Source organism: Leuciscus leuciscus, assembly GCF_965113295.1.
Source record: "Leuciscus leuciscus genome assembly, chromosome: 14".
Classification (NCBI taxonomy): Eukaryota; Metazoa; Chordata; class Actinopteri; order Cypriniformes; family Leuciscidae; genus Leuciscus; species Leuciscus leuciscus.
The window spans coordinates 35,265,304-35,289,570 of NC_138738.1; the positions used below are offsets into that span (position 1 = coordinate 35,265,304).

Sequence of the window (24,267 nt, forward strand, 5' to 3'; positions counted from 1 at the left end):
TACAGGCTGAGAAACAGGCATTGCAAACACAACTGCAGACCTTGCAGGCGCAGTCAGATGGGTTGCAGGCACAAATAATTGCATTGCAACAGCAGACGGCTTCCTTGCAGGAGAACAATACAGCACTGCAGACACAAAATGCACAGCTGCAGGTAAGTCACAGTAAATTAGGAATGCTTATATGCAATATAGGTATTATAAAACTTTCTATTCGTCAAAGAATGCTGAAAAAATGAGTCACTGTTTCCACAAAAATATTAAGCAGCACAATTGTTTTCAGCATAAATAAGAAATGTAATAAGAATAATGATAAGAAATGTTTCTTAAGCACCAAATCAGCATATCAGAATGATTTCTAAAGGATAATGTGACACTGAAGACTGGAGTAATGATGCTGAAAATACAGCTTTGCATCACAGGAATAAATGACATTATGAAATATAATAAAATAGAAAACAGTTATTTTAAATTGTAAAAATATTTCACAATATTACAGTTTTTATTGTATTTTTGAGCAAATAAATGCAGCCTTAGTGAGCAGAAGAGACTTCTTTCAAAAACATTTAAAAATCTTACCAACCCCAACCAGTTGAATGCTATAATAAAATATTAAAGGTTTAAGTGGAGACCATTTTAGATGTAATCAGTCATCGGCCTATCTTTGTCCTCCTCAATCTCTCATAGGTAGAGAAGTCAACTTTATCTTCCCAGAATTCCTCTCTGATGGCTCATAATGAACGGCTTCAGCGGGAACGGCAGAGTTCTGAGGCTGAGAGGGAAGGTGTGGTACGAGAAAGAGAAGATCTGCGCACCGTTAATGAACTTCTTCTCCGGGACCATGAGAGATTGAGCGTCCTGCACGAGAGACAGGCAGCAGAGTTGGAGGTGCTGTCCCACAGGTACTCAACAATGGAGAACAGTCACCGAACCCTGGAGATAGAGCACAGATCACTGGAGGACAGGTTAGTACACATACCATAAGATGTCTTAACAGTCCCAGGATATGATATTCATTCAAAGTTCTGTATAACGATAACTTGAATGTGCAAGGCTTCTAGTGTGAACTGCTTCCAGGTACTTTAGACATACAAAAACAGTCCATTATTCTGCCTGATATTATCGCAACCATGTCACCCTGTAGCCCAAGACTGGTTGCCCACTGAAGCAACAGTTTTACAGTTTACTGCACTTTGTTATTCTTCTAGTTGTTTACCCAGCTAACAGGAAATGTTTCAGAATTTTGGCTAACGTTCTGGCAAGATTCTCTCAAAGTTATGAACAAACATTATTTCAGTAACGTTAATAGAACGTTCATTTAAAGTTATCTGGTCTTCAATAACATTCTCAAAAAGTTAGCACAAAAACATTTTATACATCGGTCATGGAATGTTTTTTTCTTTTCTGAAACGTTTTACTTAATTTTTTTTTTAAATGACACTATTTGTTTAAGAATGTTTGGAGAACATTTAAAAGTAACATTCCCTTAACGTTCGCAATAACCAAGAAAAATGTCATTTAAAACCTGACATTTTGAATGTTCAAAGAAGATTCAGGAATAACTTTTCCATAACTTAATGGGAACTTTAGCAAAACGGTCTATGAACATTTTTGTTAACTGGGTACCTATAGCTGCTAATGAATCGGAAGTCTCTCCTACTTCTGTGTTGCAAAATAAGGTGGATAATGACACACAAAAGCATTAAAGGGGTGGTTGAGTGTGATTTCACTTTTCTAACTTTAGTTAGTGTGTAATGTTGCTGTTTGAGCATAAACAACATCTGCAAAGTTACAACGCTCAAAGTTCAAAGCAAAGGGAGATATTTGCTTTTAAAGAAAAGGACTACAACAAATGGCTGGTTGGGACTACACGACATTCCTCTCGGGTTAGTGACATCACTAACCCTAGAATTTACATAAACCCCGCCCCCGGGAACACGCAGTCCATGTTGAGAAGAGGAAAAGTTGTTGTATAAGAGTACATTTGTGAGTAAGCTCAAACTTTAGCATCCATCTTTTCACATGCAATAGAAAGTCACTCTGTGTGCATCTCACAACAGTTCCTATTCAAGCGATTTATAGATTTATCATGACAGAATATCCTAATTGAAGATAGTTAACTCCACATCAGCAACATAAATTCATCAACTAACCATTCAGAGACGTCCTGTTGCATTCTACATGTTGTCACTTCTTCTTGAGTCTCTCCATCCTTATCTGACTCCGTTTAACATTAAATGCAGAACAGTTTCTGATATTTTAGTGTGTCTCCGTGAGGTAACAGCAGCTGCTAACAGACACGAGCTCTTGAAACCCCGCCCTCTGCAGCAGCTCATTTGCATTTAAAGGGCCAGGCACAAAACGGTGCGTTTTTGCAAACCCTCAAAAATTGACAACTTTAACTTGCTATATAAAAATATCTGTGGGGTATTTTGCGCTAAAACTTCACACACACACTCTGGGGACATCATAGATATATTTTACATCTTGTGAAAAGGGCATTATACCACCCCTTTAAATACATTTATTATTGCCTCTGTGACGCATTAAACGTTTTTTACACTTTTTGTGGTATATATGTATATGTATGTATCTATGTATGTGGATGTTTAAATGCTGCTTTAAATGAGCAAGTGCCAGTCTATGACACGTTTACATCTACAGGTACAACACGCTACTTCAACAACGCGCTCAGCTGGAGGGGTTAGAGAGAGCTCTCAGAGAAGAACAGCAGAAGATGCAGAATGAAATATCCACGAACAGGGACACAACAGCAGAGTGCCAAAGACTCCGAGACGAGAAAGACTGGTAAGTGATGCGTGTTTGTTTCCTTGGTGTACACCACCAAGTTCCGAAAACAGCTGTCACATTAAATGTTAAGCGGCTCACTTGTGTCTAAATGGCAAACATTATCACTGCATCCGAAATCAAATACTTCCCTACTATAAAATATTCGTACGCCAACAGTATGTATGTAGTAGTATGTCCGAAAACATAGTATTCGAAAAACAGTTGGCAAAAAGTCCCCGGATGACCTTCTACTTCGAGTGAGATTCTAAAGTGTACAGACGCAACTCATGCTGGAAGGTCACATGATAATGACAATATCGCAAGTGTAGTAAGTAGAATAAATAGAATGTACGTAAATTCTAATTCAAATGTAGATTACGTGAATGTAATCTATAACCAGGAACATTGTAGCACATGAGAACCAAGGGGTGCGTCTCAATCAGCTCCCTAGTTCTTCTGTTGTTCATAAATACCAGTAGTGATATTGTACATCAAGGACATTGTGATGTCGTTGGAAATAGAGCCATCATTTCCCCCAGGAAACAAGAACATACAAACTAAACATCCTAAGAACAGAAAGCATATGAAAACATGGTGAAAACAATGGTGACATGGCTTGAACATTTTGGAAAACTCCTCCATTCCTGGTCATGTAGAGATAAATTAAGATGTCTTCTATTATTAGTGGCACCAAACATTGTGCCTTTCCCTCTGCCCAGGATGAATCAGACCTACCAGAAGCTGTTGGCAGAGAATGAGGGACTTCAGGTCGAGCACAAGAGCATGAAGAGCCAGTTGAACTCCAGCAAACTGGAGCAGACACAGCTGGAGTCAAAGCTGTCCAAACTCAAAGAGCAGAACCAGCAGCTGGAGATCGCCACTATAAAACTGACCAACCAGTGTGAGGTATATATCAGCCATTAGGCATCGCCATTCAAACAGATCAGAATGTTTTTAGACCATTTTACTTCCATCTTTTACATACCTGCAGAACATTATTGTCCAGGCTGGTTTATGCTGGTTAGTGCTGGAAGCAACTAGACAAAGTCTTGCCATCATCCTAACTTTGTTGCTTCTTAAACAAAGCTACTGATTAAATAATTGAAGTCCTTGATGAATCACCTCCTATTGTGCATCTGTTCAGTTGCTGACCCAACTGAAGGGGAACTTGGAGGAAGAGAACCGCCACTTGTTGGACCAGATCCAGAGCCTGATGCTGCAGAACCGGACCCTGCTAGATCAGACTATGGAGAACAAGGACCTGTTCCATGTGGAACAGAGACAATATATGTGAGAAACATTTATTTGGTAGAAGTGTTCATGAATGCAGCGTAGAAATCAGTTAAAGGCAGTTTGTTAATATTCTGGCAAATCTGCAAAGCAGTGATTATCAAATGATCAAGGTTATTAATGCTTAGGATAACCCAATAAAAAAACGTTTTAATGGGAAGACAAAACAATTCCCATATCTTTTGTTGTTGATATTAAAGTCTGTGCGTAAGGTCTGTGGCATTTTAGTGCAAATTCATGTGTCGCTTGGTTGAAGCCAATCAAATTACACAGATGCCGATATGGGGAGATTGTTCGCCATTCCCTCATCCTAGAAAACCATAAACAAAACTATGCAAGGTCAAAAAATACAACCCAGATGACAAGAAATATGGGTTGATTTGCAGATAAACATGGTTTGTGCTGTCTGACCACTATATGATTTATGTAGTGAATTAACAAGAGCATGAACCCATCGAAATTCAAGAGACATTTAGTAACCAGTGTTGTAAATATTTCTATTCAGCATATGCCATGTGGACATTTTTTTATTATTCTTCTACAATAAACAACATAATTAAATGTAAAATATGAGAATTTAAGAAAAACCCAACCCTCACTTTAGAGCAGTGATTCTCAACCAGGGGACAGTATGACTTAAAATAGGACAAAACAAGCATTAAAATAAGCTAAAACTACTAACATTCAAGATATTTCTTATTTTAATTTATCCCTCAACAGCTATTTTTTTATTTCTAAAGAACGAGGATTCCCACCAGGGTTATCATAGTTAACAAAACAAAAACTGTAAAAATAGAGTTCGGTACTTAAAATTAACTTAAATGTAACTGAAATAAAACTATTGCCAGAATATACAGTTAATTTAGTTGATGTACTAAAACGACTAAAACTGAAATAAAAAAATTATGGAAACGCTACATATTCTTTATAAAAAGCTAATAAAAATGACAAAAAAAACTAATACTAAATATTAAAATACTAATATTAAAACTAATACAAATTATGAAGGAAAAACAACAATAGCATCTATAAAACTTGAATAGTAATACTAAAATAAATAACACATATTCACACATTCTTGGAAAACGTGGATATATGAGGAAGCCTAATTTTAAAAGTGTAATTTCCAAACCTTGCATAGTCGTGCAGATTAATAAAAATCTTAAAACACCTTGTGCATTTTTTTCTAGTTATGTCAAGCTCTGAAACATTTTATTGGGTAGAATAAAATAATGTTAGATTTTATTATGTAGAATAAAAAAGTATTTGTAGAAATCCTTATCCTGTAAATCACAAACAACTTAAAAATTCACAGGCCCATTGAATATTGTTGTGAATGTGTACAATTGGGTGTCAAAAGTGAAAAAGAACATTAGAGCACAGTAGGGGTTTCATCAACTAGTCGACTAGCCGACTAGTCGACTGTCACAACCACTAGTCGGCGCTGTCGGCCCTAATCGACTAGTCGGAAAACAAAATGGCGTCAGGCGCTGAGGTACCTATGCGTCCAAAACGGTCAAGGTCATGGAGTGCAGTGTCGCATTTGGTGCAATATAGATGGACACGCAAAACGGGACACATTCAGAATTAATAAACATTTAGTAAACTACAGAACAGCGCGAGTGGGAAATGGCGCACCTCACACGGGCAGGGCTTCGAGAACGGACACTGCACTGGTGATATAAAACGCACACACACAGGTCTGTTAGATACTTTTAAGGTTGTCTAATATTTTTCTGACTAACAAATTACTGACACAGTAGGCTAAAGGGTAGATTTAAAAAAAGAAAAACGAAATTTAAATAAAGAAAAAACAAAATTTAAATAAAGAAAAAACGAAATTTAGGCTAAATAAAACAAATGAAATTTAAATAAAGAAAAAACGAAATTTAAATAAAGAAAAAACGAAATTTAAAAAAGAAAAACGAAATTTAAATAAAGAAAAAACGAAATTTAAATAAAGAAAAACGAAATTAAGTTAAATTAAAAACGAGATTCATTTAAATTAAAAACGAGATTAATTTAGATTGATAATAACGGGTAAAAAGACTAATACATTTTGTTTCTATTATTCTATTTTCCACAATGTCAAAGCAACGCAGCTTAACCGAAAACACAAGCTCAGGCATGCACTTCGGTCCATACAAACTCCGCTGTTCTGCGCTCTAGCGGTTCGAGCCGCGCCTGAATCGCGTGTCTCACGCAGGCAGTGTGCAAACTCCGACCTGTTAAGCTGAGACGGTCACGCCACGCAGCCAGTGTGTCGCAGGTGATACAAAAATATAGTGGTTCAGTATAACCTACATCAAACTTGTATCGGCCTATATGCTTAAATGATATTTGCTTAAAGATGCAATGAAAAATGCACAGTTAAAACTATATGCAAAAAATATGTCGTGATGTTGACAATTTTATTGTCTGAGGCTATAGCCATGTGGGAATGTTTATCTGCAACGTTCGCTGATGCGCGTGGTGTGGCAGTTCATAACAAGAATGTTTTAATTACAAGAATGTTTTAAATGAATGCTGCTGTTTTTGTATTTACACAAGAATAACTGATGAATTTATTTATGATGTTATTTCTGAATTTCAAACATACATTTCCAATAATTCACCAGAACTCCTTCCTCTGTCTTCCTTAACAATGCGTTAATGCGTCAATTTAATGAATAAATAATTTAACGACTAGTCGACTAGTCGTCGACTGTTATGCAAAACTAGTCGACTAGCAAAAATCAGTAGTTGTGAAACCCCTAGAGCACAGTACAGATGTTTATGGCATGTAAGCGCCCTAATAACTGCACTGTTGTTTTGACAGAGACAAACTGAATGAACTCAGAAGGCAGAAGGAAAAGCTGGAGGAGAAAATCATGGATCAGTACAAGTTCTATGACCCATCGCCTCCTCGCAGGTACCGTCTCATTATGTGATGTTAAGAGAGGCTTTTTGTGTGTGTGTGTGTGTGTGTGTGTGTGTGTGTGTGTGTGTGTGTGTGTGTGTGTGTGTGTGTGTGTGTGTGTGTGTGTGTGTGTGTATATATAAAAAAAAATCAAGATTATGTTTTTATTTATCATGTTTTCTGTCTTTCCTCAAACGGTTACTCAATAAAGACGGGGCAACTGGATAACGCTGAAGATGAGGAAGTTGATGAAGACGAGGGCTCGTGATCAGGAGCACGTTTGTTCTCCAACTCCCCAGCTCCGCTCCGAGTCATGCGAGGGTCTGGATGACCTGCGCTGCCATGACAACGGCTCCTTCGTGGGTTCCCAGGGCTCGGAGGAATCCGCTCCCAACTCCCCTAATGGTGACACCCTGTCCCCCAAGAGGAGCAGCAGTGAGTATCACCTCAGTTACACGAAACTGTCAGAGTCCAATCATTCCAGCCAGGAACATCCAGAAACAAGCCATTTAATCATGCGCAAACCCTTCGTCCCAACATCCCAAGGTCAGGAGAGTGAGAACAGGATAGCATGGAGCAGCCAAGCAAATGGTAGTAACTCACCCCACAAATCACTTCTGCTTTTTAGAAAACTCCTCAACTTCTAAACCCAAAACCCTTGGCACCACAGAACACTTCGAGAGGAGTTACTCTAATTAAACTTTTATGCAGTTATTTGATGTATGGTTCCTGATTCATTTCACGTCTTTGGTCCTCCATTCTTTTTCCACACTGTTCAACACAAATATGTCGGTAACACTTTACAATAAGGTCTAATTTATTAACATTAGCTAATGCATAAGCTAATATAAACTAACAGTGATCTTTATATATGTATATATATATACAGTATATAGGGGTGTAACAATATATTGTGTCAAAATATATACAAAAGTATCGTGGATAGTGACAATTTCACCCAAAATGAAAATTTCTGTGTGAAAAAAATTCAAGTTTACAGAGTTTTAGTGTCAGTACTACATTAAACTACTATATGTAATGTTTAATATAATGTATAATAATGCAATGGGGGAATATTTGTGGGTCCTGATAATGCCAAATGTCTTATGTTACCAGTAAAAAGTTTTTTTAAATTATAAAAAAATAATAGCCTACATTATTTTAAATATATCTAGTCAGTGACAGAGTGCAAGCATATTCATCTGAAATAATTCAGTATTTTTAGCTTCAGAATCATCAATATTTTTATTCTGGTGTCACCATTGTCCTGTGCATTGGGTTACCAGCACCACATCCAAGCCTATTTATTTACACCCACAATGTAATACCAAATTTACCATTTTAAATCACCAGTACATTTTTTGTTAACCTTTTATCATATGACTTGGAGTATCGCAAAAATGTCGTATCATGAGTTCAGTATCGAATATGATATGTATCGAATCGTGATAGGAGGGTATTGTTACACCCCAAGTACACACACACACACACACACACACACACACACACACACATATATATATATATATATATATATATATATATATATATATATATATATATATATATATATATATATCAGATTTAAGAATTAACTAAATGTTTTAACATTCCAAGTAAGTAGTAAAAAAAAATATATGTGTGACTGTGGTTGTTTTGTGATTTTCATGTTCTTTCTTACACAAGAATTTCCTTCTTTCCTATGAAAACAGTCACAAACATTTGTATTGTCATGTTTTTCCTCCCTCATTTTCTGTCTTCATGTTTTCCATTGTGATGACCAAGTCTGCTCCCTGAAAAAGTTTCATGTTAAGCGTAACAAACCAAAGGATAAAGACAAAGTCAAGTCTCTCTTCCGCCGAGCTCTGTGTAAGACCTCACATCCTGTCTTTCCTGTTATGGCTGTGCCTTCCCTGTCATTGCTTTTTATTTTTACACATGATGCTTTAATGATCTTTGCATCAGCCATAATATCATACCTATGATTAAAGCCTTTTATTCTTCAGAGAAAGAGAAAAGTATAATGCAAGATAAATGGTTTAACTCCCTTAGGACAAATGCTGCCTCAATGTCATCTCATGATGCCATCTTCATTTTCATCTCTTCTCATGTTTCATCTCAGCAATGAATGACCTGCTGCAAACAGAGGGATGTTCGGATGAGGACTCTGGGCAGCAGGAAGATCAGCTAGAAGAGCAAATAATGCAGCACACCATTTCCATTTCAAAAAAACACTCCACATCATCATCATCATTTCAACCCTACTCTTCCATAGACAATCATACAACAATCCATAATCAAGGTTGTAAGTCAAAGCTGTGCATATCACATTGATATTTGCAGTTCATCTGGCATTAATGGTGTTTGTGACAAGCCCCACTATTACTATTGCTCATACTTATTAGTGATCTAAACAAACTCAACCCTACCCCTAAAAGTATTTTGGTGCATAACTACTGCCACAAGTGATCAGACTTGCATGTGAGAGCCAAGGGACAAAAAGATCATAAGACATAAGACCACATAGCAACATGCTAAAAACCACTCAGAACACTTTAGCAACTGAATACGAACACATTGGCAACCCAGAACATCATAGCAACTACATAGCAACATGCTAAAAAACCACTGCAAAGCAATACCTTGGCAATCACCAAAACAACCAAGCAACATTATTACCTTCGCCACCACATAGCAACATTTTTCTAACCAATAACACCTTAGCACCATTTCACTGCTTTGGTGCTTCAATGCTTTGCAAAATAAAAGTCTCAAGTCATTATTCTTTGGATAGGTGTGTCTTAAGAGTAAGTGGAATACAGTGCATGATTCTAGAGTATCTGAGGCCCTGTTTACACGTGGTATTAAGATGCGTTTTGGTCAATCGGATCACAAGTAGATGAGGGAGACATTCCTGTTTACACCTGGTGTTTTAATCCGTCTTTTTTGTCCACTTTCAACCACTTCTGTCCTGATTTCTTCGAGGGGAGGGTCTATGGGAGGGTAAATGTATGTTGTTGTTTTTTTAGATCTTTCGATCTTATGGATGAAATAAGCTAGCGAAATTTACTTATGAACCGAAAGGAGATGACAGAAAAACATGCGTAATGCAGCAGCTTTCGTCTCTGCGTGTTAGAAAATTGTGCTTGGTATATTTTTCATCTTCAAACCAATCTTGGGTCTCCAGCCAAAATTTAAATCCCGTCTGTCTAGCACTCTTCCCATAATGTTTACGCACTAGGTCAGGATGCGGAGATTAGGCGGTCTTTTGTGGCTGTTCGAACGCATTCATCCACATGAGCGTTTACACTATAAAAGCAATCCGGTCAAATGCGTTTTCGACTAGCTCTGGAAGTGGTCGAAAGTGGACAAGCTCAAAACGTTTTAGACCCCGTTTACACCTGTATTTAGCATCGTCCACTTGTGATCCGATCGACCAAAACGCATCTTAATACCCGGTGTAAACAGGCCTAACTGTGTGTTTACACATTTGTCCCTCCAGGTAAAGATTTTCAAGGAGACACAATTCCACCAAGTCTTGCAAATGGCACAGAAAGCCAAGATCATGGTAAGAATTTATTGGTAGACCAAAAATAACTTTCTGAGAGTTTTATGATCCTATTGAGCTATAACGTCCTCTAATTGACATGTTCAGCAGGCCTGAATGGCAAATCGAGTCGTGCCCCGAGTGCGAGCAGTGGTGAGTTTAGCGTGAGCCTGGAGAACGAGACCTGGTCCAGTGATAGCAGCACCCTTCCAGATCCATTCCCGTCCAACCGGCAACGATTCAGTGACTCGCCTTCACCAGCCCGGCCCAACCACGAGGAGCTCAGGCAGGGTTACTGCTCCTCTGGGAGTGCAGTACGGAGGTCGAGCAGTGGGAGATCCACTGGAGATCGTTCAGCTCAAAAGCTGGACAAAGCAAACATTGGACTGTATAAAACTCAGAGCGTGCAAAGTACAGAGTCTGATCCTAAAACTGCTCTCGAGACGCAAGGGAAGTCCTCCTCTGTATCAGGGTGTTTGAACTGCTTTGCCACTCCAATGCGAAGCCCCAAATCAGGCCAGGCTCTGTCCACTTTACCCCGCGCTAGCTGTGTCATCTCCACATCAGAGGGCAACAGTCGCCGTGCCAGTGTCCTTAGCACAGTGTCAGTGGGATCGGTGTCAAGTAAGAACGCTGCTGATCCTCATATGGTTCAACCTGACCACAGTGACGAGGTTTTAAAAGGAAGCCTCGTCTTGGAAGAGGAAGACCTCAAACCGGAGCACCTTTTTGATTCAGAATTCACCATAGATTCAGTTTTTACAAACACAATTTTCAGTGAGTCAAGTACCAGCCCAGCTAACAAAAATATGGTCTAAGAATGTTTTGCCTGAACGTTTTTGAAAATGTAATTTTTGAATGTAAAAAAATAAAAAATTAAAATTGGTGAACGTTAAGGAAACATTCCATTTTATCAATTTGAAAACATTATGGGCCTTTGCAATTCAGAGGCCTGTTTCAAAAAGACAGTCGTGGCCCCCACCCCCAGATTTGCAAAAACATTGTTTGCAATGCGACCTCAATTACTGTATATCTGTTATATTTACAATGTTAACTCATATTTCTCTCTTAATAGTCGGTTTATAAAGGCATTCTGTCTATTTAACCAAAACTATTCATGACTGAAAACAAAAACAGCATTCAATCTTTTTCCCTCAGCCAGTAGGTGGCAGCAAACCATTGTCTTAACTAGTTAGTCATTGAATCATTCAAACAATTCGTTCAAAACAGCTGATTCATTCAGTAACAAAAAATTACTCTTGCTTGTGTGATATTGCTTCTAAATATTAAAAACAAGAACTTATATGGAGACTTTTTTTGCACCATATCTTGGTTTATGTACATTTATAACACTATACTTTGTATTATATTACCTTTGCATCAAATTACGAGAACGTAAACGCTGCTGTGAGGGCGTTTCTAATGCAGCAGCTTTGGGAGTGATGGTAAAAATTACATCCTTCTCTCTTCTGATCGCCGTTATCAATCGCCCTCTTTTTTTCCCCTTTTTTTTTTGAAAGTCGTGAAAACACGAGTTTTTCTTTTGCTATTTGAGCAAATGGGAACACAAAAAATATGTGTAATGCAGTCTCTCATTCACCGCTATAGAAGTTTACCCAACTATGACCACTTTTGACCGCTTCTGAGAAACCCGGAAATGTGACAATCCAAACAATCCTTTTCTTTGAACAATCCTTAACTACGACTCTTAGTTTGTCTTGGTTTGGTTGACACTTAGGCCTATTTATTTTTTTCCTTCCTTATTTTGTATCTCTTTTTTTCTTTCTTTTTTAATTTTGTATTGTTTGCATTTCATGTGTTAAATTATTCTATGTTCACTTTTTTTCAAATTACAAATTGCATGAAAGTAAAATAAAAAACAAAACAAATACAAGAGTCCCTCTGTGCATGTAGCATCAAAACTGCTGTGGCTCATTTGTTCTGACTACTGTATATTACAGTCATTTTTCCTATCCTGCAGAATAGTGTGTCTGTGTTTTGTTGTTTATTTTTTAGCATAAATGCACCTAGTATTTGTTAAAACCAGTAAATATCTCAAGAGTACCTGTGTATTTAGCTTTTTATCTAATTGTATCATGTTTTCCTTCTAAATTATGAAAACTGCAGTTTTGCTTGCTCATATTGTGGTGCTTTGTGTTCTTGTTTCCTGCATTTGTTAGCAGAAGTGATTTGAAACATAAATAAAAAAATTATGATTTTTGATTAAATAAAAAACAACTTTACTGCAAGACAAAATGTGGTTTTAGGGGCGTTTGGTGGTTCAGAAACCCTCATTTAAATGTCAGTATATTGGACACATTTTGATTGTATCTGAAGTACAAATAGAAATCCACCGAGTAGAAACAAACAAACAAACAAACATTAATCTCGCGAGACTGTGATTGGTTAGTCCGGAGCAGCGCTGAGAAAAGTAGCAATTTTGACATGGTTGAAGGTTTTGCATTGCCAAAGCATTGGTAACATTAAAATAAATACATATTGACTCACATTTTCAAATAATTAAAAAAGTTTAATAAAATAAAGTATACAATGGTTTCAGAATCAGAATGAGATTGATAGCTATATGCTAATACAGAAGTTAACTGTCTTGGTGTAGCGTCCAGTACACAGAAAAAGTTGTTATAAATAAATATAAAACGCATATAAATAGGCTAGGCCTACAAGATAAATAAGATGTAGCCTACATGTACACAATAGACAAGATATGAAATATAAAGATGATGTATGTAATGTTAAAAAATATACAAGTGTTGGGTATTACACATGTTTTATTACAAATGTTTCTGAGCATTTTATGCATGTTTACAGTTAATTTTTTACGCTTATTCTATGTCTATATGACTGTGTTTTTGGAGCTCTACGGACTCTGTGGATTTTGTCGCCACCGCGTGTTTGTGTGTGTGTGTGTGTGTGTGTGTGTGTGTGTGTGTGTATGAACTGCAGTCTGCGCAATACATTGTGGGATACACTGTCATGGCGGCGCCCATACAGCAGAAATGACATCTGACTTGAAATATTTGCTTAAACTGATTTTATCTTCTCGTCTCTGCTTTCAAGTCTGTATACTGAATGAATTCAGCGGTGAGTGTATTTTCTCTTGTTTAGTAAGTTTTTGTAAGTAAGTTTCTCACATGCAGGAAAATAATTTGGTAATCTGCCTTGAGCTAACGTTACTGTAATATAATAATGTCAGCATTATAGATATATGGAAAGATACAACAATTACCTTGGTATTACCACGTTTTTATGAAGAAGATGGTGATGATGATGACATTTTCCATACCATTTTATTTGAACATATATTTGTCATGTAGCCTGCCATGGTAATACAACATGGTGTTCTTTAATTTGGCTCGTGTACCATGTAAATAAAATGACAAATAAATATAGTAATCATTCAGTACCATTGCATTTATCCAACTTTCATGGTATTATAGCATCTATGAACCATGGTATCAAAGTACAAGTGAGTAATCAACTTTAGTATTAGATTAATTTGTTTTATATTTGCATGTTATTACAAGTTATTTAACTAATACTGCTATGCATGATACCTCTCATCATTTTAAAAGTGTTTTGTCTTCTAAGATATAGTGCAATTGTTAATTGTATTGTACTGACCTTGTCCTGGATCAGTGCTATATTTTCATATTCATTGTTCGAATATGAACTGCAAAGCTTTTTTTTTTTTATTAGAAAATCTGCAATGAAGCGGATAGCAGGCTTGATTGGCAGGACTGCGTTGTCCTGTTGGCATCATGGGAGTCCACGTCTTCCCCCTGCCTGGGTCCCTGGACCCCCGTCGTCCTCCTGTCTTCAGGTCCGACACCTGGCTGCAAAACAGGTCAGCCTCAAAATGTTGAACCCTTCACTAATGCTTATCAGAAGGGTCACAGCAGTCCCATGCAGATCACAAGATTAATTTATGATTCCAGATTCCAGCACAAAGCAGATTGTTTGGATGCCTTGTGTGCATGTGGTGAGCAGAACATGTTGCGTTTGTTTTACTGTAGAATAAGGGCCAATTCAAAGGTGAGAAGTTCAAATCGAAACCAGTGAAGCCAGAGAAACAACAGAAGCAGGAGGTGGAGATCAAACAGAGGATGACTGTGGCTGAACTCGCCAAGGCCATGAATAAAGACATTGGTGAGTGGTGATCTAAATCACATGAGCTTATGATCGAGTTTCTGTCTCTTCAAGCTATATATATATATACGTCATGACAACATGTTTTTAAAAATGAAGTCTCTTATGCTCAGTAAGCCTGTGTTTGTTTGATGAAAAATACACAAAAAACAGTGATCTTGTGAAATATTATTAGTTTTTACGAACTGCTTTCTTTTTTAATACTCTGGAGGTCAAAGGTTTGGAATAACCACCAAGGCTGCATTTATTGAAATAATAAAAAAAAATACAGTAATAACAGTAATATTGTGAAATATTATTACCATTTATAATAACTGTTTTCTATTTGAATATATTTTAAAATGTAACTTATTCCTGTGATGGCTAAGGTGAATTTTCAGCATCATTACTGCAGTCTTCAGTGTCACATGATCCTTCAGAAATCATTATAATACATTGATTTGCTGCTCAAGATTTTTTTTTAAATTATTATTGTCAATGTTGAAGTTGTGCTGCTTAATACTTCTGTAGAAAGAGTGATGCATTTTTTCAGATGAATAGAAAGTTTAGAAACAGAATAGAAACAGCATTTAAAAAATAAAATAAAACATTTTGTAACATTGTAAAAGTCTTTACTGAGACTTTTGATCAATTTAGTGCAATTTAATTTCTTTTTCTGAATGTCCCCAAATGGTGATCACAGAGGTTATATCTGTATATTTTCCCCTCTTTAGATCACGTCTATGAAGCCCTGCTCAACACAGAAGTCGATCTGGACGAGTTGGAGCCCGACACACTACTGGAGGAGAAATGGATAAAAGAGGCAGTAAAGAGATCGGGAATGAAACACAAATGGGCCAAACTGGTTGAAACCAAAGTCAGAGAAAACAAAGATATCCAGAAAACGTGAGGACGATATTAATAATACAGCTGTCTGACTTTTGTATAATTTTCTACATGTATAATTTTCATAAATTCCTAAAACCTGTTTAAATTGTCAGGCCTCCCCCAGATCCCGCTCAGTTAGTCCCTCGAGCTCCAGTGGTGACCATCATGGGTCATGTAGACCATGGAAAGACCACTCTTCTGGACAGCCTGAGGAAGAGTCAGATCGCTGCTCAGGAGGCGGGAGGAATCACGCAACACATCGGAGCGTTCCGGGGTACTGAACTCAACAACATATCACTGCCATTTAACATTTTCTGATTATTCTCAGAGACCCAGTGTTGCCAAATTTCAATGTTTGTATAAAGCAATTAAATAATACCTTGTTTTCACTAAATATGGGTGAAAAATAAGCTGACACTGAATTTTGTCACAACAGTTTTGGTGGGGAAAGAATTGAACATTAACTGCCACAGCTTGCTAAAGTCACACAAAAACAAATAATGTATTTACAAAGTTATTATTTGACTAAGTATTTAGTGATGGGAAAAGGCTTAAAGGGATAGTTCACCCAAAAATTCTGTCATTAATTACTCCCCCCCTCATGTCGTTCCAAACCCATAAGACTTTAGTTCATCTTCAGAACACAGATGAAGATCCTTTTGATGAAATCTGAGAGATTACTGTCCCTTTATTGACAGCTACGCAACTACCACTTTGACGCTTCAAAAAGTTCATATAGAGATCGTAAAACTAATCCATATGAATGATAAACAGATTGAATTTTGGCTAAAAAATAAGAATGGTACATTTTGGATTCATGGTGACTTTAAGGATGTAAAAAAAATAATGAATCATGAATGATCATGAATATTAATGCTTGGGTCTCTGAGGGTTAAACTTAAAGACGAAATGCAGATTTCCTGTGAAAACAAGCAATTCTTTCCCAAGATTACAGTATGTACTTTCTTTCAGACAAATGCCATGTTTGGTATCCTCTGTACTTCCAAGTAAAGGACTTGTGATAAAATGAGTCTGTGTCCTGTTCAGTTCAGCTGCCCTCGGGTGAAAAGATCACTTTTCTGGACACACCTGGTCATGCAGCGTTTTCTGCCATGCGGGCGCGTGGAGCCATGGTCACTGACATCGTCATCCTGGTGGTGGCAGCCGATGACGGTGTGATGAAACAGACAATTGAGTCCATACAGCATGCTAAAAAAGCCAAAGGTAGTCGCAATTATTTTATTTTTTATTAATTAATTAATATTTATATTCATTCATTTATTAATTTTGGACTAGCTTTACATTATTTTATATATATAAAATACATTTTGAGATCCAGCTGGAGTTGTTTTGTTTATTGTGTGTATGAAGATTCAGTGTGTGTTTTTATCTGCAGTGCCGATCGTTGTCGCTGTGAATAAATGTGATAAACCTCAGGCTGACCCCCACCGTGTGAAAGAGGAGCTTGTAGGACATGATGTAGTCTGTGAGGAGTTTGGTGGGGAAATACAGGCCATCCATGTGTCCGCATTAAAGGTACAGTGGTCCTGCCTTATATTTGAACTTCTCTTATGCCACGCTTGAAGTCCCCATGAATTCAAAATTGACGTTTTTTGGCTTTTAGTATGAACATGTTAGCCTTACTGTTATCTATAAGCTAGTGGGCTCCAAAACAATGACAAAATACGCATTAATATAGATATAAGCATTAAAAACTTACAGTCTCTCACTTCAAACTATATGGATCAATGATTTTGATGACATCATTCTGTACTTCAGCTTCTCATCAGATTTTCCGTCCAATCAAATGCTCTCTAGAATCTGAAGCTCCGCCCCCTATATTATAAATAGATGCTAAAGCTGCGGCGGTCATTTGTTCACACATGTACTATTTTCTACATAACACAGTGCACTAAATAGGGAATGTGTAAATATGTTTTCCATTGGTAAGAATGAAGTCTGGTTTCACGTTAGTGTCACGTGAACCGCCACAGCACACACACAGTCTGCTCCGGTCCAGAGACACGACAGCACAGAGCGGATCATATGCGCGAGTCGACGCAGACCACAAAACATATCGGAGCCATTCTCTACAGAATGCTGTATTTTAAAGCGATATGGAAGTCATTAGAGGAGAAACGGTTAGAGATTAGGAGGAAACTGTGGCTTTACCGAGCTCAGCGGCTCTGAACGAGCTGTGATATAAACTAAACGCTATTGACTGTTTTTAAAAAGGGGAGGGGCTATTTGACATGTCCCGCCCTCTCTTCCTGTTTCAGAAATTACGTCAACGCATTGAATAATGCTGGCGTGTTTCAAGGCACTTCAGTGGGCCTTTAAAATGTTTTAATGTCACTGGATAAAATGTCACATAATTGCAAAATATCAAACCTAGCAGCATCTTAAGCAAATGCTGTACGAGCTTCTCTCAGAAATCATTTCACCTTTTTGAGCCATTTTTGCTGTGACGGTTAACCAACTGTCAAGGTGATTGCTTGTAAATGTATGAAGTTAGTTCTAGCAGAGTAACCACAGCTGTAGTTGTTCTATATAAGGTGTTCTTATAACATGTGACAACCAGAAAGTGTCCAAGCATTTGTCTTCATTTGGAACAGTATACATTTTTTATCATGTAAAACCCAAGAAACCTCTTTTTGTAAAACATCTTGCATGAATATATGCAATGCCACTTTTGATATATTTTAGCGTCTAATGCAATAACATTTATCCTTTTTTGCTGTGGCTTAGGTGTCTAAATATTTTTGGGGTGTCCGGGGGTTTGTCTGGGTTTATTTTGCTCACTCTCCAATCCATATGTAGTTGTGTGACGGTAGTACCTCATCACATGATATTGGAATTATTATATGTGAACATGGCAGCATTTAGTGTAATTTCTCTGCAGGGGGACAATCTATTAGAGCTGGCTGAAGCCACGGTGGCACTGGCAGAGGTCCTGGAGCTGAGGGGTGACCCCACAGGCCTGGTAGAAGGGACGGTCATCGAGAGCCGCACAGACAAAGGCAAAGGGTGAGTGTAAACCCTGTCCTTACAGCGTCAGAGATTAATAAGAACTACACTCATGTCACTGCCATCCAGGCATCAGTCACATCAGCTGTTGTGTTTCACAGGCCTGTTACCACGGCCATCATCCAGCGTGGCACTCTGAGGAAGGGCTGTACGCTGGTGGCAGGAAAGTGCTGGGCTAAAGTGCGCTTCATGTTTGATGAACACGATCAGGCTGTGTGTGAGGCCGGGCCCAGCATCGCTGTGGAGATCGTGGGTTGGAAAGATCTTCCCTCTGCTGGTGAGGAGATCCTGGAGGTGGAATCAGAGGTATCCTTAAGCTTGTGTTTTTAAAGAGCCATATTCTACACTTTTGTAGCTTTTTTTATCTTAAATGTTATACACTACCGGTCAAAAGTTTGGAATGATTACGATTTTTTTAATCATGTATCGGAAAAAAAGTATCTTATGCTAACCATGTTTATTGTAAAATATTATTACAATTTAAAAGAACGGTTTTCTATTTTAATATGTTTTCATCATTACTCCAGTCAGTGTCACATGATCCTTTAAAAAACATTCTAATATGCTGATTTGCTGATCAGTTGAAAACAGTTTATTTTGAGGATTATTTGATGAATAGAAAGTTCAAAAGAACAGCATTTATTTGAAATAGAAATCTTTTGTATCATTATAAATGTCTTTACTGTCACATTTAATCATTCTAATGCATTATTTATGAATAAAAGTATTTCTTTCCTTTTTTTATTTTACTTACCCTAAACTTCTGAATGGTAGTGTATCATAGTTTCTACAAAAATATTAAGCAGCGCAACTGTTTTCAACATTGATAATATTGCTTCTTGAGCAGCAAATCAGGATATTACAATGATTTCTGAAGGGTCATGTGACACTGAAGACTAGAGTAATGATGCTAAAGACTTAAGCTTTGCCATCACAGGAATAAATTACATAGAAAACCGTTGATTAAAATTGTAATAATATTTCACAATATTACAGTTTTACTGTATTTTTAATCAAATAAATACAGCCTTGGTGACCTTAAGAGTCTCCTTTCAAAAACATTTAAAAGATCTTAATGATTGCAAACTTTTGACTGGTATTGTAAATGATAGATGTAATGGCTGGCTAACCTCCACACTGGCATAGTTCACATGGTTTGTCCTCTTAGCAAAGGGCCCGTGAGGTGGTGGAGTGGCGCAGCTACATGGAAGAGCAGGACAAGCTGAAAGAAGAGCAGCAGGTCATCGAAGCCAAGCAGAAGCAGCATGACGACAGCTACAAGAGAGAGCGGGAGAGCATGGCCCATCTCTCCTGGAGACAGAGGAGGGCGGCCATGTACCGGGCCAACAAACACAAACTCACCCACCGGGCCAGTGAGAAAACTGACATGGAGGAACTCACGCTGCCCGTGATCATCAAAGGTGAGATGATGATCCTTCATTTCACCAGGGCTGTTGACAATAAGAGCAAGTGAAAAATATATTTTTAATTCTAAATAACCTTTATTGTGCACAGTTTATATATTGCCTAAATTATTTTCATGAAAAATGTAATACATTTCTCAGTCTCTGAAATGCAACAAAGTTGAATTGGTGGGAAACATTAATGAAAGCAGCGACAAATCTTCCATAGTGTACAGACGTACATCCGAGTGAAACGGATTATTGAATTCGATCCATTATTCAATCCATTGTTTGGATAGAGGCAGATCTGAATGTAAACTTGAGGTTGATTGTAAGAACGTAGGAGGGTTTAACCTGACTAAATGATTGGAGAAGACCATCATATGTTGTTTTACTGAAAGATGACATTTTGATAAAAAATTATGCTAACACTTTATTTTGATTAGACATTGATTCTACTAACTATAAGTAACTTCGCAACTACATGTCAACTTATTCTACTAACCCTAACCTAACAGTCTACTAATACTCTAATGAGAGCTTACATGTAGTTGCAAAGTTACTTATAGTTAGTAGAATGTCTAATGTGGACCGTTAAAATAAAGTGTTACCTTCTATTTCACTGTGACTTACCGGTTATATTATATCATGATGGACAAAATGAAGTTCCTCCCTGTATTATTTTATTCAGAATGCTAAGAATATATTGTGACCGGCTGCACTCGTCTGATTATTTAGGTGATGTTGACGGCTCAGTGGAGGCTATTTTGAACATCCTGGAAAGTTATGATGCTGGTGACCAGTGTCAGTTGGATGTGGTACATTTTGGTGTGGGCGACATATCAGAAAAAGACATCACCTTGGCGGAGACGTTCTCAGGTAGGCAAGTTGGCGGTGTGCATTAACTCGTTAATTTTATATATAAATATATATGTATATATATTGTATGTATATATGTATGTATGTATGTATATATAAGTTCACATATACAACACTGGTAGGCCTTGAAGTCTAAAAGGTTGAGAACCACTCATTTAGAGCCCTTGAATTGCCTGCTACTGTTGTCATTATTTGTTTGCCTTGTTAAAGTGTCAGACTTGGTCATTTTCTTGTATTTTCTCTTTTTCTCCATCATTGGTCAGGCATCATATATGGGTTCAATGTTGATGCAAATAAATCGATTCAGCAAATGGCTGCTAAGAAGGACATTCCCTTACGATTACACAGAGTCATCTACAAACTCATAGACGAACTCAAAGACGACTTGAGCAGCAAACTGTCTCCAACCACAGAAGAAAATATCATTGGTGAGTTTAACTTTAATATTACACGTTGATTTTAACATTGAACTTTGTTCTATTAAAATCATGTGCTAAAAATCATTTACGTACATTATTTGATGTACCGGGTCAAAAATGACCAGCCTTTTAAATTGCTTGTCAATCTCTCATTATGATATTATTATTACCAAATACTGGATTTAATATTTTTGTCAACTTGTTTGCTTTCAATTGAGACATGTTTTGTACTTCCTTTTTGAAATGATTGAGCATATGCTCTGAGCTTATGCACCTCAGTGTTTGAGTAAAAAAAATCACTCAAGCTTATTCACATCACAAAATACAAACGAAGGCACATAAACTCAGATCAATGAGGCCTACGATCAATCGGCTCCAAAAAGAAATACAAAACATGTCTTTGTTAAACCATTATAAGCTATGATTCAAGCCAACCAGCCACGAGGTGAATCATAACATCACAAACTCTTTTGGTGCATTTTGCTCTTTGATTGGTGGAAATTTCTGTACAGCATTATGGTTAATGTTAGCCTGGGAAAACCCAGACAACTTCCGGCAAATTTAGATTTGCTCTGCAAGTAGTCTGGCAAAGAGCCCATTTCTAATCCCTCGAAATCGCGGCACCAATCAGAAACCTTGGGGCGGGCTTTACACGATGACGATCGCTCTGATTGGTTTTAGGTCTATCCAATTGTGCCCAGAGGCATTTGAGCGACGTCCGTTGGTGAAGCGCAGCAACTTTTAAATGCATTATTATATTAATTGCAAACACATGAGGACAGTCTCCATGAAAGACCCACTGGCAGATGAACGTGCTACTACATTTCTCTCCGAAACGGTAGGAAATGTAATTAGATTTAATAGAGGATTTTAAATGTGACCAGATGATTGACAGGGCAGTTTACGTGACAGGACGCACGCGACAGATCCGTCCGATAAAGATGACGAAGTAGTATGTCCCAAAGCTTGCCTACTTTTTTGCTACACATTCAAAAGTAAATACCTTTTCTTCACAAAAAGAGTACATACTTTTATGGCGTAGTGTAACTTGTGAATTGGGACGCAGCATATGGCTTTACACGATGACGATCGCTCTGATTGGTTTTAGGTCTATCCAATTGCGCCCAGAGGCATTTGAGCGACGTCCGTTGGTGACGCCCCTTTGGAAATGAGTTATTAATGAAGCTTTGCCAGACCATAACTCAGTTACTACTGAGAATGGTCTGGTTTTAACCAGGCTAGGTTAATGTAGTTTTTCACCACGAATTACGCTGTTAACCACGATTATTTTGAAAAAAGTTTTTAAATGATGCGGGCTAACAGCTTCAACAGAAGCAAATTAACAACCTTGAAGCTCACAGCAGGTCTGTCTTTAAAGAATTATAAGTTATTGTTAAAAATGTATTTCCTTATGGAGAAATTGAATGGAGTTTTTACTTCTGGCACCTGACTGTGTCATTCTTTTACCCGGTGTCAGTAAGTTTTAGTCCAATGAGATAACATTAACTAGCATTTTCGGTAAAAAGAAAACCTTATTTCGGGTCAAAATGACCGGAACACAACCAGACGGTTAAGGGTTGATTCTTTAGCTCATGAAATGACTAAGCCAACATTTGTGGATGGACTTCACCAGTCATTTTTCCCTGATGCCCAGGCTCATATGTAATCTACAGATTTTCTTGCACTGATTTTGACCTGTAAAATGAGATTTAAATATCATAAAATGTGTTAAATGGAGATGCAAGTGCAACAGACACATTTGTAACTGAAAGCATGATCAATTAGTCAAAAATACTTCTGTGATGTGAATGTCAAAGTTCTGCTGATAAGTCAATGACTAAAACAAACTAGTGCGTTTTATATATATATATATATATATATATATATATATATATATGAAAAAGAGGTTATTTGTCTTTTATTGCCCTTGAATGTTTCTTTTCCCCTCACGCTTCAGGCGAGGCCTCAGTTCTGGCCACGTTTGATGTGACGGTCGGGAAAAAGAAGATCTCAGTGGCTGGCTGTAGAGTTCAGAAGGGCCTTCTGGACAAAAAGATGAAATTTAGACTTATTCGAGGGAGAGAGATTCTCTGGGAAGGTAAACCAATGCATCAGTACTGATAAATGCCATGATTATGACATGTTAAATGCATGCTGTTTGAATTGATTTCTCCATGCATTTGTTTCCTCCTTCAGGATCCCTGACAACAATGAAACATCTGAAGGATGATGTTCAGACAGTGAAGACAGGCATGGATTGTGGCCTTTCTTTAGATAATGAGGAGCTACAATACAAACCTGGGGATGAAATTGTTTGTTACAGCGAATCTGAGTTGAAACAGAAAATATCTTGGGATCCAGGATTTTAAGGGACTGTGATTGGCGCATCAGTATACTGTACTGTATACATGAGAATGCAAAAGCTGTAACTAAATTTGCTATAGCAATCCTACACCTTCACCAACAGATAATAAAAAAAAAAAACAGGAAAATTTGATTGACTTCATTTTGACTCTCCATATAAGGACTGAACTAAGTGTACATAATGTGTTTTATAATGTAAATAAAAAATGAGGAAGAGTCATGTTTTCAAAATTTGTTCTTTGAAAGGTATGATTTTCATGGTGGCTTTTTTTTACAAAGTAAATCTTTCAACCTTTATCCCACAATAGAGCTTTCATAATACATTAAACAGTACTTTAACCCACTTAAAGGATCAAATCAAGATGGAAAATATATATATCTATATAAAATATATACACTCACCTAAAGGATTATTAGGTACAAAATGCTGCAGCCAGACTTTTGACAGGGACCCGTAAATATGATCATATCTCTCCTGTTTTGGCCTCCCTGGGCTGGTTGACCATTCGAGATAGTTGATTTTAAAATGCTAGTCTATGCCTATAAGAGCTTAAATGGACTAGCTCCATCATATCTTTCCGAACTTCTTGAGGTCCATAAGCCCTCTAGATCTTTAAG

At 37.4% G+C, this 24,267-nt stretch overlaps 2 protein-coding genes and 1 long non-coding RNA gene across 3 annotated transcripts in view; all 3 read left to right on the forward strand.

Moving 5' to 3' along the window:
* The window catches only part of ccdc88aa (coiled-coil domain containing 88Aa), a 30,268-nt gene extending 17,502 nt beyond the window's left edge, over positions 1–12,766 (forward strand). Inside the window, exons 16-26 of the mRNA XM_082190146.1 lie at positions 6–152; positions 685–962; positions 2,662–2,805; positions 3,507–3,693; positions 3,932–4,077; positions 6,896–6,988; positions 7,188–7,567; positions 8,762–8,845; positions 9,099–9,281; positions 10,479–10,544; positions 10,632–12,766. Of these exons, the coding sequence (XP_082046272.1) occupies positions 6–152; positions 685–962; positions 2,662–2,805; positions 3,507–3,693; positions 3,932–4,077; positions 6,896–6,988; positions 7,188–7,567; positions 8,762–8,845; positions 9,099–9,281; positions 10,479–10,544; positions 10,632–11,341 (2,418 nt within the window). The 3' untranslated portion in view covers positions 11,342–12,766. The remainder of the gene's footprint in view (positions 1–5; positions 153–684; positions 963–2,661; positions 2,806–3,506; positions 3,694–3,931; positions 4,078–6,895; positions 6,989–7,187; positions 7,568–8,761; positions 8,846–9,098; positions 9,282–10,478; positions 10,545–10,631) is intronic.
* Positions 12,767–13,488: 722 nt separating this feature from the next.
* mtif2 (mitochondrial translational initiation factor 2) lies at positions 13,489–23,865 on the forward strand. Its single transcript, XM_082189925.1, has 14 exons — positions 13,489–13,625; positions 14,241–14,388; positions 14,558–14,690; positions 15,404–15,575; positions 15,671–15,831; positions 16,605–16,781; positions 16,954–17,093; positions 18,460–18,584; positions 18,686–18,890; positions 19,753–20,005; positions 20,726–20,866; positions 21,130–21,294; positions 23,243–23,383; positions 23,482–23,865. Exons 2-14 carry the CDS (start codon positions 14,251–14,253, stop codon positions 23,652–23,654), a joined length of 2,124 nt encoding a protein of 707 aa, XP_082046051.1. The 5' UTR covers positions 13,489–13,625; positions 14,241–14,250; the 3' UTR covers positions 23,655–23,865.
* LOC309513889 lies at positions 21,301–23,151 on the forward strand. The gene is made up of 2 exons (XR_014211550.1): positions 21,301–21,804; positions 22,528–23,151. It is a non-coding gene; the product is annotated as an uncharacterized lncRNA (long non-coding RNA).
* Positions 23,866–24,267: the final 402 nt, after the last annotated feature.

Bases quoted from the DNA above. Each gene is read 5' to 3' on its own strand.
- mtif2 (XM_082189925.1), top strand. From the start codon at position 14,251: ATGAAGCGGATAGCAGGCTTGATTGGCAGGACTGCGTTGTCCTGTTGG. The intron at 15,832-16,604 runs GTACTGAACTCA...TGTCCTGTTCAG, and splicing joins ACACATCGGAGCGTTCCGGG to TTCAGCTGCCCTCGGGTGAA. The intron at 17,094-18,459 runs GTACAGTGGTCC...ATTTCTCTGCAG, and splicing joins TCCATGTGTCCGCATTAAAG to GGGGACAATCTATTAGAGCT.